The 20106-nt window shown below is 43.5% G+C and overlaps 1 protein-coding gene across 4 annotated transcripts in view; it reads right to left on the minus strand.

Moving 5' to 3' along the window:
- LOC311113103 (myotubularin-like) overlaps positions 1-20106 on the minus strand; it is a 63495-nt gene that overhangs the window by 30573 nt on the left and 12816 nt on the right. For all 4 annotated transcript variants that reach the window (XM_084156239.1, XM_084156240.1, XM_084156238.1 and 1 more), the window contains exons 2-4: positions 20000-20104; positions 2357-2429; positions 868-962 (exon numbers count right to left, since the gene is read on the minus strand). In XM_084156239.1, the coding sequence (XP_084012365.1) occupies positions 868-962; positions 2357-2429; positions 20000-20068 (237 nt within the window). In that variant the 5' untranslated portion in view covers positions 20069-20104. The remainder of the gene's footprint in view (positions 1-867; positions 963-2356; positions 2430-19999; positions 20105-20106) is intronic.

Here is a 20106-nt window from a genome sequence, read left to right on the forward strand (position 1 = left end):
ACGAGTTGTCGATTTATTTTATTTTGTTTGGAGCGCTCCTGTCAATGTTGAGTAAGCGTTGAAGTAGGCCTAGTCTGCCTGGCCTGTACGCAGTTGTATAAATGTGCACAAACAGTGCACTTAAAGCATCAGACAAGCTAAGTGCATATAGTTGATTTTATTAAAACACATAGGGTGTGTCTATATGGAACAATACACGTTTACCATTTTCAACCAATTGATTGGTGGAAAGAACAGACGACTCTTAACTGACTAAGATTATTTTTTTTGGGGGGGGGGGGGCTCGGCGACAGCCACATTGCTTTATTTAAGACTGTAACCATTATACCCACCAAGACAGAACACACACAACTACACACAGGCAGAGTAACACAGTATTGTAACACTTGATTAAGCAAGTTTGAGGTGGATGGTGTTTCTCTCTCCCTCACCTCGCAGGTAAAGGAGGGTAAGAGAGACTGCTTCCATTCATCCTCACATCCATATCCCTCTTCCTTTCTTCCCTATTCCAACTCCCATTCTGTACACATTTAGTAGGGCTCTATAACAAGCTCAATGCATATCAGTGATGTGTGGGTGTTGACCCGTCTGTCATAGATCTTGGCCTACTTCATTAGGACTCCCTCAATAATAACAGACCACCATATATACTATAATATAGACTGTGTTTTAATGGTGCATCGGCTAGGGCTAGCCTAGATCAAACAGGTCTTTGACACCAAGTAGTAAAGGCCATGGGTCTACCACTTCTGCAGCAGACATGTCATTTAGACTGACTGGGAATTCTGCTGCCTTCAATCTGTCCGCCACAGATGTCTAGGAGTATATCACCCCTCCTCTAGAGTGTGTGTGTGTGTGTCCACTCACTGCGTCTGCACTCTTGAAGTAGAGTCTGTAGTTAGTGATGAAGACTTTGCCTTTGAGAGCTCCACTGAATGGACAGATATAGATGATGTCTTTGTCTAGAGAGAGAGAGAGAGAGAGAGAGAGAGAGAGAGAGAGAGAGAGAGAGAGAGAGAGAGAGAGAGAGAGAGAGAGAGAGAGAGAGAGAGAGAGAGAGAGAGAGAGAGAGAGGGAAATGTATAAATGACTGACTAGATACACACACCCATTTCCACCATCCACCCCCACTGAACAAGCCATGTTGACAATTAACCATATTGTAACCAAACAATAACCACAATACAACACTAACAGCAAGACAAAAGCTTTTCAAAAAGCTGCACTCAACCTTTCTGTACTTTCCACAAATCTTCCTATCATTCTCCTACTCTCTATTCCCTCCCCTCTTTCTTCTTAATTGTACATGCTGTAGCTAGCAGAAATGACGAGAGAGAGAGAGAGAGAGAGAGAGAGAGAGAGAGAGAGAGAGACAGAGAGAGACAGAGAGAGACAGAGAGAGAGACACAGAGAGAGAGAGAGACAGAGAGAGAGAGAGACAGAGAGAGAGAGACACAGAGAGAGAGAGAGACACAGAGAGGGAGAGAGAGAGAGAGAGAGAGAGAGAGAGAGAGAGAGAGAGAGAGAGACAGAGAGAGAGAGAGAGAGCGACAGAGAGAAAGAGAGATGAGGAAGAGGGAGAGGGAGGGGAAATGTATAAATGACTGACTAGATACACACACCCATTTCCACCATCCACCCCCACTGAACAAGCCATGTTGACAATTAACCATATTGTAACCAAACAATAACCACAATACAACACTAACAGCAAGACAAAAGCTTTTCAAAAAGCTGCACTCAACCTTTCTGTACTTTCCACAAATCTTCCTATCATTCTCCTACTCTCTATTTCCCTCCCCTCTTTCTTCTTAATTGTACATGCTGTAGCTAGCAGAAATGACGAGAGAGAGAGAGAGAGAGAGAGAGAGAGAGAGAGAGAGAGAGAGAGAGAGAGAGAGAGAGAGAGAGAGAGAGAGAGAGAGAGAGAGAGAGAGAGAGAGAGAGAGAGAGAGAGACTACTGTAACAATTCAAGCCGACTTGGTTGGAGAGGCTAGGTTCTATGTTTAGCCTCTCCTGTGACAAAACCAACAGGGATATCCTCTCTCGTTATATTTACTGTAAACATACTGACATGCCAGAATACAGATCAGATTCAAATTTTAAAAACTGAATTGCAACAGAAGTGAGACCTCTACAACAGCGTAGTCTAGAGGAAGGCTATCAGACCGAAGGTATTCAAATATTTCTCTGTACTTTACTAATAGAATAGGAAGCCGAGAACAGTCTCCAAATGTCTGTCGATGTTCAACAGTCTTAGAATAAGTACCCGTTGTGGATAGGCCATGTGCCCGCATGGGTACTAGTGACCCAAGTTGAAAACCACAAAACCACTGGCTTAGAAGAAGAACACACCTATGATTCTCTCCTCTCCGGGCAGTAAGGTGACGTCTGCCAGTGGCTCCATCTTCAGACTCTCTCTGGATGCCTGCAGAGCAAAAGAGGGACATTAATATGGCAAAAAAACACAGACAGACGGAGCCAGGTATGACACGACTGCAGATGTGTACACTATTACTGCTATTCCATAGCACTTTCACTCATATAAAACACTAAATATTACAAGCACTTGTAATCAATGTTCCCCCCCCCCAAAAATTGGGGAACTGAGCAATTTTTTTGTATTGTGAGTGGAAACTTGAACATTGTGAGAATTTGTTGCAACTTCCGGGGGCGCGTTTACAGTGAACACGGAGGCTGTACCCTTACAGGTTTAGACAGTAGCCAATAGGCTATTGTGGCTATTTGAGCATAATGTACTGTAGGCCTACCAACTAAACCAATGGGGCAAATCCCATAACATTTTCACATGGAAATAGCTTTTGATGTATATGATATAGCCTACAGTAGCCTATATGTGGTGTTCAATGCAGGCCTACAACGCAAGAGACTTTTAAAAACATTTTTAAATTATGAAGGGCTTGACATGAATTACTTTTTTACTTGGTCTGTAACACCATGGCTCAAATAGGTGACTGTAAATTCCGTTGTATGATACAAGAAACCACTTTACAAAATAAAAGTAATTATCATTACCATTCAGAGAATTAGACAATGTAGGCTACCCCCTCTGCCTATTGGCTTATTTGCATATTCAAGCCTGTCTCAAAATACAACACTGGCCTTTAATTAAGGCATACGCTTTTTGCCTGACTGGATTTTCAAAGACAGCTTGAAATGTAGCCTCCATGTTTTGTGCTCTTGTAGGAAGCAGTAACTCCCCATTGCTGACCTATACTTATCTATAACTGGGCTAATAACTCGCTAACTAGCTAAGAATATCAACAAATGTGCACATGCGAGAGAGCCGGGGAGAGAGCCAGAGAGAGACAGAGAGAGATGAGAGAGAGAGGGGAGAGAGAGAGATGGAGCCAGAGAGAGAGAGAAGAGAGTGAGGGGGGAGAGAGAGAGGGGGGAGAGAGAGAGGGGGGAGAGCGAGCCAGAGAAAGTGGAGCGAGCCAGAGAGAGAGAAGAGAGAGGGGGGGGAGAGAGAGAGAGAGAGAGAGGGGGGGGAGAGAGAGAGAGACAGAGCCAGAGAAGAGAGAGAGGGGGGAGAGAGAGAGAGAGAGAATGCAAAAACCTAAGAAAGAAATTGAGAAACCTATCCAACCAAAAACATAGAGACCCAGAAAACCTGAGCCTACGCCTTCACTATGGTGAATCACTAAAACAATACAGAAATACACTACAGAAAAAGAAGGAACAGCATGTCAGAAATCAACTCAATGTAATTGAAGAATCCATAGACTCTAACCACTTCTGGGAAAATTGGAAAACACTAAACAAACAACAACACGAAGAGCTATCTATCCAGAACGGAGATGTATGGGTAAACCACTTCTCCAATCTTTTTGGCCCTATAACAGAGAACAAACAGCAAAAAAATATACATGATCAAATGCAAATCTTAGAATCAACTATTAAAGACTACCAGAACCCACTGGATTCTCCAATTACATTGAATGAACTACAGGACAAAATACAAACCCTCCAACCCAAAAAGTCCTGTGGTGTTGATGGTATCCTCAATGAAATGATAAAATATACAGACCACAAATTTCAATTAGCTATACTTAAACTCTTTAACATCGTCCTTAGCTCTGGCATCTTCCCCAATATTTGGAACCAAGGACTGATCACCCCAATCCACAAAAGTGGAGACAAATTTGACCCCAATAACTACCGTGGGATATGCATCAACAGCAACCTTGGGAAAATCCTCTGCATTATCATTAACAGCAGACTAGTTCATTTCCTCAGTGAAAACAATGTACTGAGCAAATGTCAAATTGGCTTTTTACCAAATTACCGTACGACAGACCACGTATTCACCCTGCACACCCTAATTGACAAACAAACAAACCAAAACAAAGGCAAAGTCTTCTCATGCTTTGTTGATTTCAAAAAACGCTTTTGACTCAATTTGGCATGAGGGTCTGCTATACAAATTGATGGAAAGTGGGGTTGGGGGAAAAACATACGACATTATAAAATCCATGTACACAAACAACAAGTGTGCGGTTAAAATTGGCAAAAAACACACACATTTCTTTCCACAGGGCCGTGGGGTGAGACAGGGATGCAGTTTAAGCCCCACCCTCTTCAACATATATATTAACGAATTGGCGAGGGCACTAGAACAGTCTGCAGCACCCGGCCTCACCCTACTAGAATCTGAAGTCAAATGTCTTCTGTTTGCTGATGATCTGGTGCTTCTGTCACGAACCAAGGAGGGCCTACAGCAGCACCTAGATCTTCTGCACAGATTCTGTCAGACCTGGGCCCTGACAGTAAATCTCAGTAAGACAAAAATAATGGTGTTCCAAAAAAAGGTCCAGTTGCCAGGACCACAAATACAAATTCCATCTAGACACCGTTGCCCTAGAGCACACAAAAAACGATACATACCTCGGCCTAAACATCAGCGCCACAGGTAACTTCCACAAAGCTGTGAACGATCTGAGAGACAAGGCAAGAAGGGCCTTCTATGCCATCAAAAGGAACATAAAATTTGACATACCAATTAGGATCTGGCTAAAAATACTTGAATCAGTTATAGAACCCATTGCCCTTTATGGTTCTGAGGTCTGGGGTCCGCTCACCAACCAAGAATTCACAAAATGGGACAAACACCAAATTGAGACTCTGCATGCAGAATTCTGCAAAAACATCCTCTGTGTACAACGTAAAACACCAAATAATGCATGCAGAGCAGAATTAGGCCAATACCCGCTAATTATCAAAATCCAGAAAAGAGCCGTTAAATTCTATAACCACTTAAAAGGAAGCGATTCCCAAATCTTCCATAACAAAGCCATCACATACAGAGAGATGAACTTGGAGAAGAGTCCCCTAAGTAAGCTTGTCCTGGGGCTCTGTTCACAAACACAAACAGACCCCACACAGCCCCAGGACAACAACACAACTAGACCCAACCAAATCATGAGAAAACAAAAAGAGAATTACTTGACACATTGGAAAGAACAAACCAAAAAAACAGAGCAAACTAGAATGCTATTTGGCCCTAAACAGAGAGTACACAGTGGCAGAATACCTGACCACTGTGACTGACCCAAACTTAAGGAAAGCTTTGACTATGTACAGATTCAGTGAGCATAGCCTTGCTATTGAGAAAGCCTGTCTTCTCTTGAGAGCCAGGTCTGCCTACGGCGGCCTATGTGCACACTGCCCACAAAATGAGGTGGAAACTGAGCTGCACTTCTTAACCTCCTGCCAAATGTATGACCATATTAGAGACACATATTTCCCTCAGATTACAGCGATCCACAAAGAATTAGAAAACAAACCCCATTTTGATAAACTCCCTTATCTACTGGGTGAAAAACCACAGTGTGCCATCACAGCTGCAAGATTTGTGACCTGTTGCCACAAGAAAAGGGCAACCAGTGAAGAACAAACACCATTGTAAATACAACCCATATTTATGTTTATTTATTTTCCCATTTGTACTTTAACTATTTGCACATTGTTACAACACTGTATATATACACATAATATGACATTTGAAATGTCTTTATTCTTTTGAAACTTCTGAGTGTAATGTTTACTGTTAATATTTATTTCACTTTTGTTTACTATCTACTTCACTTGCTTTGGCAATGTTAACACACGTTTCCCATGCCAATAAAGCCCTTAAATTGAATTGAAATTGAATTGAGAGACAGAGCCAGAGAGAGGTAAAAGGAACAGGAAATATTTATTTTCTTACTCCTCTCCAGCACCCTATTCCCTATATAGTGCACTACTTATGACCAGAGCTCTATGGGTATATGTAGCCATTTGGGACACAGCCTCTCAGACAGAGAACAGTATGTCTCCAGATTGACTAGCTGTCCCTGGGCTATGTTCTGGAATGTGTAGACAAAGCTACTACCTTCAAATGGGGAACCGTGAGGGCTTTCAGAGAAGGCCTAAGGATTCATATTTTTAAAAATATATCTTTACGATTATTTTAATGATTTTCTGATTTAATCTCTTCTGTTTGTTTTGGAAAGAGAAGATCCAATCAGGATTTTTTTATGGTGGTCTCTGGGTAGAATAATCTAGCCATCCATTGACTAGGCCTTCAGAAGCTGGACAGAAGGCCTCTGCCATTCAAAAAAGTGACGTGTCTAGGCCTTCACGAAGCGCAAGAGCAAGTAATAAGTGGTGCGAGCAGTAGTTTTCCCATGCTAACGGTAGTAATGTTACCTAGCTTGTGTTGTAGTAGTTTGATTAACTTCAAGGTGGATGTTGTTGCTAATATGTTTGCATCATCCTATAATTGCACTGTTTGTCTACATAACCAGGTTTAAGCATTCATGACATTACCCTGAAGAAGGCACAGTGATGCCAAAACGTTGTTGTTTTTTTACCCAACAAATTACTGGGAGTTTATAAATAGTGTGTGTCTCTCTTTGTTTGTTTTTATAGCATCACACTATAAAAAAAAAAATACTAACTTTGGTTTACAAATGTGACTAGTTTCAGGAAACTAGGCGTATGTCGCAAGTCATGACTTCACAGGAGAGGCATTTCAACGGATATTTAAATTTTTTATCTAAATGAATTTTTTTTTGGCAGAAATGCCTTCTGGAACATTTGAACTTTCATGTGCCTTAATAACAAACGTGTATGCCATCTGTAAATACAAATAAAGTTGTTAAACTATGAGCCTAGTCGGTTTAGCCACAGAAAAAAGACAGGGACCTTCCGGCTAGCCATGATTGGCTGAGATAATGAATGGGCTGGACATGCCGAGAGTTGAGCATCGGATTGGTCTGCCATGTAGCATCTTCTGTCTATAAAATGAGCTGCTCGTTATGTGTAGATAATCCTTTCTACTGCAGTTTTTCCGAAATATATAACGTTAGCCATGGAGAACTGCAAATGTGTTGCTACTGCTCTCAATAACATTGATACCCTGAATTTATCAAGCGCTATCGACAAAGCTCAGTGGGAAAAAGTTGTGATGGACTACTTTCAGGAGGACGATCGTACCATGCTGACTCTGAAAATGAATCAGACGATGAGGAAATCCATGATTTAGGTAAAAACATTTTCATCGAAGAAGACATTGTAGAGTCTTCTGATGATAGTGATGGGGAAGAAACGGCGATCAACAGTGTTGTTGTCACCGAAGAAGTTGTACAAGCAAGCTGTACAAACAAAACGGAAACGACACAGGACGTCTTATTAAATGAAATGGGTTGCAGTCTGCCATGAAGCGTTCATCCATGTATACGGGTAAAAGTCTAGCTACAGTTTCAGATATTATACATTTCTAATTTTGTCAGAAAGTTGTTTTCATTGCAAGTTAAAGCTTACTGTTAGCTAGCTAGATGACTTTAGATGGCTGGCTCGCTACCTAACATTACGTGTATGATCTGTGTAGTAATATTATCTCAGAAACCATTTGCATTGCTAGTTATAGCCTAATGTTAGCTAGCTAACATTTAACCTATTTGGTTAACTTCAGCTAGCTATGACAATCGGTTTGTATTGCTAGTACTCTATGGATTGGGATTATGGTTAATTGTTTAGCTAGCTAGCTACATGTCTAAACAAAAGACTCCACTTCGCCCATCAAGTTAGCCAGGTGTGTCTGACGGTGATTACGGCCATCTATTGTATAATAATGCTAAAATATTTGTATCTGGAATTTGTCTTTCAGCATCAGTAGAACACGCCCGACTCTCCTCCACCAGTCATACAAGGAGATCGAATGCCTCCCATCAAATAGAGAGCCGGCCCAAGCAAGCACAGGTTACACCTGAAGCACGAGGACTTGCAGCGAGTTGTGAACTTCATCAACAACTACGCAGAGGATAATGCAATAGTATTACCAGGACGCCACCCAGGACACAAACTATTTGGTGGAAAGCAGCCGTGTGGCGTCTCTACACGGAATCGATGACAACACTTGGTATGTAAAGCATAAACAACACAGTTTGATTATTTAATTGACCTCCAACATGATTGGCACTACTTTTATTGATATCACATAATTTTCCAGAGGTACATGTAGTCGGGCTGTCTTCCTTCAGGAATCTGTGGAGAAAATGGCTTCCCCACATCTCAAGCACTAAGCCCAGGATAGACCTGTGGAGAAAATGGCTTCCCCACATCTCAAGCACTAAGCCCAGGATAGACCTGTGGAGAAAAAGGCTTCCCCACATCTCAAGCACTAAGCCCAGGATAGACCTGTGGAGAAAAAGGCTTCCCCACATCTCAAGCACTAAGCCCAGGATAGACCTGTGCTGGCAGTGCCAGGGGAACAACTACCATGTCTTCAGATCTGTCAATCTGCCAGAAGCTGTTAAGAGCAGCATCTCCTGCTTGTTCAGAGTGAGCGGTCTGTCTACCAGAAGATGGTTGCTGACTGCAAGACCACCTGTCAAGACCTGCAGTTGTCTCTGGGGGGCCCTACTGAACCAGCAACCAAAGACATCAAGATGCATTACAACCTTGATTTTGCTCAACAAGTAAGCAACATTTCCTCCTTTATACTGATTAGGACACACACACACACACACACACACACACACACACACATATATATATATATATACACACACACAGCAGGTGTTCCTACTTACAAATTTTTTATCATAGGTACACTTCAACTGTGAGAGACGGAATCTAAAACAAAAATCCAGAAAATCACATTATATGATTTTTAAGTAATTCATTTGCATGTTATTGCATGACATAAGTATTTGATCACCTACCAACCAGTAAGAATTCCGGCTCTCACAGACCTGTTAGTTTTTCTTTAAGAAGCCTTCCTGTTCTCCACTCATTACCTGTATTAACTGCACCTGTTTGAACTCGTTACCTGTATAAAAGACACCTGTCCACACACTCAATCAAACAGACTCCAACCTCTCCACAATGGCCAAGACCAGAGAGCTGTGTAAGGACATCATGGATAAAATTGTAGACCTGCATAAGGCTGGGATGGGCTACAGGACAATAGGCAAGCAGCTTGGTGAGAAGACAACAACTGTTGGCGCAATTATTAGAAAATGGAAGAAGTTCAAGATGAAGGTCAATCACCCTCGGTCTGGGGCTCCATGCAAGATCTCACCTCGTGGGGCATCAATGATCATGAGGAAGGTGAGGGATCAGCCCAGAACTACACGGCAGGACCTGGTCAATGACCTGAAGAGAGCTGGGACCACAGTCTCAAAGAAAACCATTAGTAACACACTACACCGTCTTGGATTAAAATCCTGCAGCGCACACAAGGTCCCCCTGCTCAAGCCAGCGCATGTACAGGCCCATCTGAAGTTTGCCAATGACCATCTGGATGATCCAGAGGAGGAATGGGAGAAGGTCAGGTGGTCTGATGAGACAAAAATAGAGCTTTTTGGTCTAAACTCCACTCGCCGTGTTTGGAGGAAGAAGAAGGAGTACAACCCCAAGAACACCATCCCAACCGTGAAGCATGGAGGTTGAAACATCATTCTTTGGGGATGCTTTTCTGCAAAGGGGACAGGATGACTGCACCGTATTGAGGGGAGGATGGATGGGGCCATGTATCGTGAGATCTTGGCCAACAACCTCCTTCCCTCAGTAAGAGCATTGAAGATGGGTCGTGGCTGGGTCTTCCAGCATGACAACGACCCGAAACACACAGCCAGGGCAACTAAGGAGTGGCTCCGTAAGAAGCATCTCAAGGTCCTGGAGTGGCCTAGCCAGTCTCCAGACCTGAACCCAATAGAAAATCTTTGGAGGGAGCTGAAAGTCCGTATTGACAAGCGACAGCCCCGAAACCTGAAGGATCTGGAGAAGGTCTGTATGGAGGAGTGGGCCAAAATCCCTGCTGCAGTGTGTGCAAACCTGGTCAAGACCTACAGGAAACGTATGATCTCTGTAATTGCAAACAAAGGTTTCTGTACCAAATATTAAGTTCTGCTTTTCTGATGTATCAAATACTTATGTCATGCAATAAAATGCAAATGAATTACTTAAAAATCATACAATGTGATTTTCTGAATTTTAGTTTTAGTCTCTCACCGTTGAAGTGTACCTATGATAAACATTACAGACCTCTACATGCTTTGTAAGTAGGAAAACCTGCAAAATCGGCAGTGTATCAAATACTTGTTCTCCCCACTGTATGTATGTATGTATGTATGTATGTATGTATGTATGTATGTATGTATGTATGTATGTATGTATGTATGTATGTATGTATGTATGTATGTATGTATGTATGTATGTATGTATGTATGTATGTATGTATGTATGTATGTATGTATATACACATATATACACATACATACATACATACAGTGAGGGAAAAAAGTATTTGATCACCTGCTGATTTGGTACGTTTGCCCACTGACAAAGATATGATCAGTCTATAATTTTAATGGTAGGTTTATTTGAACAGTGAGAGACAGAATAGCAAGAAAAAAATCCAGAAAAATGCATGTCAAAATGTTATAAATTTATTTGCATTTTAATGAGGGAAATAAGTATTTGACCCCCTCTCAATCAGAAAGATTTCTGGGTCGTGGATGGGTATTCCAGCATGACAATGACCCAAAACACACGGCCAAGGCAACAAAGGAGTGGCTCAAGAAGAAGCACATTATGGTCCTGGAGTGGCCTAGCCAGTCTCCAGCCCTTAATCTCATAGAAAAACTGTGGAGGGAGCTGAAGGTTCGAGTTGCCAAACGTCAGCCTCGAAACCTTAATGACATGGAGAAGATCTGCAAAGAGGAGTGGGACAAAATCCCTCCTGAAATGTGTGCAAACCTGGTCGCCAACTACAACAAATGTCTGACCTCTGTGATTGCCAACAAGGGTTTTGCCACCAAGTACTAAGTCATGTTTTGCAGAGGGGTCAAATACTTATTTCCCTCATTAAAATGCAAATCAATTTATAACATTTTTGACATGCGTTTTTCTGGATTTTGTTGTTGTTATTCTGTCTCTCACTGTTCAAATAAACCTACCATTAAAATTATAGACTGATCATTTCTTTGTCAGTGGGCAAACGTACAAAATCAGCAGGGGATCAAATACTTTTTTCCCCCACTGTAGGAACCATGAATTCTGCTCTGTATCAGAGAATTCTACAGGAGAATGTCAGACCATCCGTATGTGAGCTGAAGCTGAAGCGCAGGTGGTTCATGCAGCAAGACAATGATGCAAAACACACAATCAAGTCTACATGGAAATTGCTAAAAAGCAACTAATTGGAAGTTTTGGAATGGCCTAGTCAAAGTCCAGACCTAATCCCAATTGAGATGTTGTGGCAGGACTTGAAACGAGCAGTTCATGCTTGAAAGCCCACACGTCACTGAGTTAAAGCAGGTCTGCATGGAAGAGTGAGCCAAAATTCCTCCAAAGCGACGTGAGAGACTGATCAACAACTACAGGAAGCATTTGGTTAGAGTCATTGCAGCTAAAGGTGGCACAACCAGTTATGGAGTGTAAGGGGGCAATTACTTTTTCACACAGGGGAATTGGGTGTTGCATAACTTTGTTTATGAAATAAATATGTAATTGTTGTGTTATTTGTTCACTTATGTTCCCTTTATCTAATATTAGGTTTTGGTTGAAGATCTGATCAAATTCAGTATCACAAATATGCAAAAGTAGAGAAAATTAGAAAGGGGGCAAATACTTTTTCATAGCACTGATATATATACACACGTGTGTGTATATGTATATATATATATATATATATATATATATATATATATATATATATATATATATATATATATATATATATATATATATACACACACACACACACACATACATACACATATATATTATATACACACACACATATATACACACATATACATATATACACACACACACAATGTGCACAATTATTAGGCAAGTCAGTATTTTGACCATATCATCATTATTATGCATATTTCCCAACTCCAAGCTGTATAAACTGGAATGCTTATTGGATTTAAGCATATCAGGTGATGTGTATTTGTGTAATGAGGGAGGGTGTGGCCTAAGGAGATCAACACGAGAAATTGCCAAGAAACTGAAGATCTCGTACAACGCTGTGTACTACTCCCTTCACAGAACAGCGCAAACTGGCTCTAACCAGAATGGAAAGAGGAGTGGGAGGCCCCGGTGCACAACTGAGCAAGAGGACAAATACATTAGAGTGTCTAGTTTGAGAAACAGGCGCCGGGGCCTCCCACTCCTCTTTCTATTCTGGTTAGAGCCAGTTTGCGCTTCAACTCTGCCTAGAAGGTCAGCATCCCGGAGTCGCCTCTTCACTGTTGACGTTGAGACTGGTGTTTTGCGGGTACTATTTAATGAAGCTGCCAGTTGAGGACCTGTGAGGCATCCGTTTCTCAAACTAGACACTAATGTATTTGTCCTCTTGCTCAGTTGTGCACCGGGGCCTCCCACTCCTCTTTCTATTCTGGTTAGAGACAGTTTGTGCTGTTCTGTGAAGGGAGTAGTACACAGTGTTGTACGAGATCTTCAGTTTCTTGGCAATTTCTCACATGGAATAGCCTTCATTTCTCAGAACAAGAATAGACTGACGAGTTTCAGAAGAAAGTTATTTGTTTCTGGGCATTGCTGATACTATTTATTTTTTTATCCTGCTGCTCAGCCACTTTACCCCTGATTGTATGCATATAACTACCTCATCTATCACTGATATCGTTATTGATATTGTTCTTGTACATACTGTATATTATTTTGTTCTTTCTCTACTGGCATTGACACTTGTTCTTTTTGTCTTTATATTGACACCATCTATTTTTGATATTGCTACTATGCAAGTAACCATTTCACTGTACCATTTACACCTTCTGTAGAGACACATGCACTTATCAATTTTAGACAAGTGTGTCTGGGTAAGCGTCATCTAATATTTATAAAATATTTTTATCTGGACACTTTCTGTTAATCTGGAATTTTTCCTTATTGTAGGCTACTACTTTTACCACTTTTAGTCTTAACCTTTACTACACTACTCACTGTTTAGCACATGGCCTCAAGTGAATCCTTAAAGAGATGGGTGGGGCTGGCTTAAGAGCGTGTTAACAATGATGAATGGGTGTAGACAAAGAAGAGCTCTCCAGTAGGTGTACCAAAACATTCAAGGGCCATTTTCTCAAAAGTGGGGTTACAAGTTTATCAACTTTCAAAGCAGAATTACTTTCCCATTGTTCCTCAAATGCAGTGTATGATATACCATTTTCTAACTCTATGTCTGATCTTTAATCCAATGTAAAAAACACAATTTCAAATTTTGCTACATAAAACCGAATCAAGGCGGTCGGTCACAAATGATCATCATCTGGTGAGTGGCATTGTTTTTTGTTGCAGCTCGCTTGCTGTTAGCGATCTCTTTGAAAAGAATGACTGTGAAACATCGTTGCATTTCAACTTTAGACCACCGGTTAGTGTGAGGAACATGATCAAATATATTTGCAATGGGAAGTAATAGCTGGTTTGTTAATTTCATTTTGGAAATTAAATGGTTGTGTTCTTATATCGTTAGGATTGGGGTCAACCGGCTTATTATTTGAGTGAACGGGCCGCTTATCCTTTACCAGGATGCTGTGTGACTGCTGTCTCCTGTCTCCCTGCCTTGTCTATGTGTTTGACCAAAACTGGCTCTCCTTCAGTGCCATGGAGTGCACAAGTATTAGGGTCGCTGTCCTTTCAGCACCACCAGCCTATCACCTTTGATGTGATACTGTTGGTGTTGCTATTGGCGACAGTGTGATAGTGGTGTTGGGCTACCATAGGTTATGTAAACAGTGTGTTTTTTGTTTTTCTGATCGCATTATTTTATGCTGTGTGTCACGTGTCCGTGCAGGTTCCATTTCTGTGTGTGCGGCAGCCCGAAGCACGGCCAGGCCTGTTTGATTCATTCATTCATAACGTCGTCAACAATCATTGCTCCTCCTTCACTGGAACGGTCCGACTACAGAAGGTATAATGTCGGGCGCATTAAGTGACGCTATGTTTTCTGTTATTTTCTTGATTTTTGAGTTTGATAGATGTTTGGTTTCTCTGAAGGCCTAGGTCCTGTAGCCACGGTCCACCACTGACTCACAACAGCAGCACCTAACTTAACCAGAATAGAACCACTCTAGGTATAGGTCTGTAGGGATAGACCCAGGATCAACTAAACCATTGGTGGGTAACTAACCCTCCCCCCAACAACCATTAGGTGGGTAACTAACCCTCCCCCCAACAACCATTAGGTGGGTAACTAACCCTCCCCCCAACAACCATTAGTGGGTAACTAACCCTGCCCCAATCCTAAACAACCATTAGGGGGGTAACTAACCCTCCTCCCAACATTAAACCTAACCATTAGGGGGGAGTAACTAACCCTCCCCCCAACCCTAAACCTAACCATTAGGTGGGTAACTAACCCTCCCCCCAACAACCATAAGTGGGTAACTAACCCTCCCCCCAACAACCATTAGTGGGTAACTAACCCTCCCCCCAACAACCATTAGTGGGTAACTAACCCTCCCCCCAACAACCATTAGTGGGTAACTAACCCTCCCCCCAACAACCATTAGTGGGTAACTAACCCTCCCCCCAACAACCATTAGGTGGGTAACTAACCCTCCCCCAACAACCATTAGGTGGGTAACTAACCCTCCCCTCAACAACCATTAGTGGGGTAACTAACCCTCCCACCAACAACCAATATTGGGTAACTAACCCTTCCCCAACAACCATTAGGGGGGTAACTAACCCTCCTTCCAACATTAAACTTTTCCATTAGGTGGGTAACTAACCCTGCCCCAATCCTAAATAACCATTAGGTGGGTAACTAACCCTCCCCCCAACAACCATTAGTGGGTAACTAACCCTGCCCCAATCCTAAACAACCATTAGGGGGGTAACTAACCCTCCTCCCAACATTAAACCTAACCATTAGGGGGGAGTAACTAACCCTCCAACCCTAAACCTAACCATTAGGGGGGAGTAACTAACCCTCCCCCCAACCCTAAACCTAACCATTAGGTGGGTAACTAACCCTCCCCCCAACAACCATTAGTGGGTAACTAACCCTCCCCCCAACAACCATTAGTGGGTAACTAACCCTCCCCCCAACAACCATTAGTGGGTAACTAACCCTCCCCCCAACAACCATTAGTGGGTAACTAACCCTCCCCCTACAACCATTAGGTGGGTAACTAACCCTCCCCAATCCTAAACAACCATTAGGGGGGGTAACTAACCCTCCCCCCAACAACCATTAGGTGGGTAACTAACCCTCCCCAATCCTAAACAACCATTAGTGGGTAACTAACCCTCCCCCAACAACCATTAGGTGGGTAACTAACCCTCCCCAATCCTAAACAACCATTAGTGGGTAACTAACCCTCCCCCCAACAACCATTAGTGGGTAACTAACCCTCCCCCAACAACCATTAGTGGGTAACTAACCCTCCCCCTACAACCATTAGGTGGGTAACTAACCCTCCCCAATCCTAAACAACCATTAGTGGGTAACTAACCCTCCCCCCAACAACCATTAGTGGGTAACTAACCCTCCCCCCAACAACCATTAGTGGGTAACTAACCATCCCCCCAACAACCATTAGTGGGTAACTAACCCTCCCCAATCCTAAACAACCATTAGTGGGGTAACTAACCCTCCCCCCAACAACCATTAGTGGGTAACTAACCCTCCCCCCAACAACCATTAGTGGGTAACTAACCCTCCCCAATCCTAAACAACCATTAGTGGGGTAACTAACCCTCCCCCAACAACCATTAGTGGGTAACTAACCCTCCCCCCAACAACCATTAGTGGGTAACTAACCCTCCCCTCAACAACCATTAGGGGGGTAACTAACCCTGCCCCCAACAACCATTAGTGGGTAACTAACTCTGCCCCCAACAACCATTAGTGGGTAACTAACCCTCCCCCCAACAACCATTAGTAGGTAACTAACCCTCCCCCCAACAACCATTAGGTGGGTAACTAACCCTCCCCCCAACAACCATTAGGTGGGTAACTAACCCTCCCCCCAACAACCATTAGGTGGGTAACTAACCCTCCCCCCAACAACCATTAGGTGGGTAACTAACCCTCCCCCCAACAACCATTAGTGGGTAACTAACCCTCCCCCAATCCTAAACAACCATTAGGTGGGTAACTAACCCTCCCCCTACAACCATTAGTGGGTAACTAACCCTCCCCCTACAACCATTAGGTGGGTAACTAACCCTCCCCAATCCTAAACAACCATTAGTGGGTAACTAACCCTCCCCCCAACAACCATTAGTGGGTAACTAACCCTCCCCCCAACAACCATTAGTGGGTAACTAACCATCCCCCCAACAACCATTAGTGGGTAACTAACCCTTTCCAATCCTAAACAACCATTAGTGGGGTAACTAACCCTCCCCCCAACAACCATTAGTGGGTAACTAACCCTTTCCAATCCTAAACAACCATTAGTGGGGTAACTAACCCTCCCCCCAACAACCATTAGTGGGTAACTAACCCTCCCCAATCCTAAACAACCATTAGTGGGGTAACTAACCCTCCCCCAACAACCATTAGTGGGTAACTAACCCTCCCCCAACAACCATTAGTGGGTAACTAACCCTCCCCCCAACAACCATTAGGTGGGTAACTAACCCTCCCCCCAACAACCATTAGTGGGTAACTAACCCTCCCCCAATCCTAAACAACCATTAGGTGGGTAACTAACCCTCCCCCTACAACCATTAGTGGGTAACTAACCCTCCCCCCAACAACCATTAGGTGGGTAACTAACCCTCCCCCCAACAACCATTAGGTGGGTAACTAACCCTCCCCCCAACAACCATTAGTGGGTAACTAACCCTCCCCCAATCCTAAACAACCATTAGGTGGGTAACTAACCCTCCCCCAACAACCATTAGGTGGGTAACTAACCCTCCCCCCAACAACCATTAGGTGGGTAACTAACCCTCCCCCCAACAACCATTAGTGGGTAACTAACCCTCCCCCCAACAACCATTGGTGGGTAACTAACCCTCCCCCCAACAACCATTAGTGGGTAACTAACCCTCCCCCCAACAACCATTAGGTGGGTAACTAACCCTCCCCCCAACAACCATTAGTGGGTAACTAACCCTCCCCCAATCCTAAACAACCATTATGGGGGTAACTAACCCTCCTCCCAACCCTAAACATTAGGGGGGAGTAACTAACCCTCCCCCCAACCCTAAACCTAACCATTAGGGGGGAGTAACTAACCCTCCCCCAACCCTAAACCTAACCATTAGGGGGGAGTAACTAACCCTCCCCCCAACCCTAAACCTAACCATTAGGGGGGAGTAACTAACCCTCCCCCCAACCCTAAACCTAACCATTAGGGGGGAGTAACTAACCCTCCCCCAACCCTAAACCTAACCATTAGGGGGGAGTAACTAACCCTCCCCCCCAACCCTAAACCTAACCATTAGGGGGGAGTAACTAACCCTCCCCCCAACCCTAAACCTAACCATTAGGGGGGAGTAACTAACCCTCCCCCCAACCCTAAACCTAACCATTAGGGGGGTAACTACAAACTGACCTTAGCGTCCAGGAGTAATACTGTGCTGTGCCACAAAGAGTCACAGGGCGTGTGTGTGTACATGCAGAAATCCCAGCCTGCTGCCAATCCCTCAGTCTGTCTGTGTCAGACCACACAACACCTCTCTGTTACCCTACTGAGAGAACTGGCTGCGTATAATTGTGCGAGAGTGAGAGAGCTTTTCCTTTGGATTCTGGCCTCCCCAGGTCTCGAACAAAGCCACACTTGTGTCCGTATTACTGTACCTAGCAGTCATTTGTTTTGCATGGAAAACTCTCAACAGTCAGCGCTACGAGAGCACTGTTTTTATTGGCTACCACTCTGGGACTTCCTGATTGGAAAGCCAATAAGAATGAGTAACCCATGAGTGTGAAAGAGGATCTCTGTACTGAGAATCTGATGTACAAGTCAATCTGTAACCTGGATGGCCTAGGTCAGGGGTTTTCAACCCTCTCCTGAATAGGTGAATCAGGTGAGATAGTTCAGGGCTACAACGAGGAGAGGTTTGAAAACCACTGGCCATGGTTACATTTTCCAACTGACATACATGATGCTAGAGCTCCAGCAGCAGACGGTTGCCTTGATGATGCTGGTTGTCAGGGCAACACAGACACAGACTACCGGGGGTAGGACAGCGCTACCGGGGGTAGGACAGCGCTACCGACTATGGAGGTTAGAGGTTTAAAATAAATAAACGGATGAATGACAGAGGCTAACCAGGCGCAGCTAGGAGCTAGTAACAGGTAGACGGTTTATTAACAGCTGCACGGTTTATTAACAGGTACATGTTTTATTAATGAATAAGGAGACTAACCTAGCTAGCCATTTCACAGTCACCTATCCATAGTGGGACTAGCCTGGTTAAAACACAGCTTATACAGAGTGTAGTCCATTTAAGCAAGGGCTATCCAGGGGTAGAAGAGTGTGTGTGTGTGTGTGTGTGTGTGTGTGTGTGTGTGTGTGTGTGTGTGTGTGTGTGTGTTATTAGGTCTTAAAGGACATACACTGAACAGAACTCTGAATATGGATTTGTGATTCATGCTCTTGGCAGCAAACGTGGGGGTGGGTTGGAGGGATGGTGTGTGTGTGGATCAGGCCCCCAGTGTCAGGTCAAGTCACGAGCTACGCTGGTCGGCTACTGCGTAGCAACCTAGTGGTGCCAAAAGCCCTGGTCTTCCCTAGAAAGCCTATTTAAATTACGATCGGCAGAACAACCAAACCAAAAAAAACTGATGCCCGCTTTGGCCTCGAAAATTCGATCCCCACAGTAAATGATTTGAAGGTTCGCTACGAATCGAGACATTTAATTAAATAGTGATCCAATCTGACTACTACATTTGTCGTCACACAGGACCACGTGCTGACACGGACCAATCACGGGCAAGGCAGGCTACGAGGAGGCTCCTGGTTGGCTCTCTCATGCAGGATGAAAATGACTACGTCGACCATGATCCTTTTCTAGTTACGGCCACTTCACCACAACCCTTAGCAATATGGCGCGCTTCAAATTCAAATACTTCATGCGCCATCGAGAGTTTTCCAAAGGAACACGTGGATGATGTCAGCGCTTACTATCTACTGGTTTTAATGTCTATGGTGTAGGCGCCATCATCTTTACTGCTGAACCTAACCGCTGAGAGAGTTTATTACAGGTAGTACGGTAACATATTTACTGCTGAACCTAACCACTGAGAGAGTTTATTACAGGTAGTACGGTAACATATTTACTGCTGAACCTAACCGCTGAGAGAGTTTATTACAGGTAGTACGGTAACATATTTACTGCTGAACCTAACCGCTGAGAGAGTTTATTACAGGTAGTACGGTAACAGAACAGTTAATAATACATGCTGCAAACCACAAACACACAGAACAGACACAGAACACACACAGAGAGAGAGAGAGAAACAGTTACACATAGTGAACACACACTGAACACACTTACATTGTGACTGGAGCTGTTTTCCAGGGGGTTATTAGAGGAGTTGTAGGCTGGTATTGAAGCAGAGGCCATAACTCTACAGAGGAGTACTTCTTCCACTGACTGACTCT

Source organism: Coregonus lavaretus (assembly GCF_964263955.1).
Source record: "Coregonus lavaretus genome assembly, chromosome: 39".
NCBI classification, from domain to species: domain Eukaryota; kingdom Metazoa; phylum Chordata; class Actinopteri; order Salmoniformes; family Salmonidae; genus Coregonus; species Coregonus lavaretus.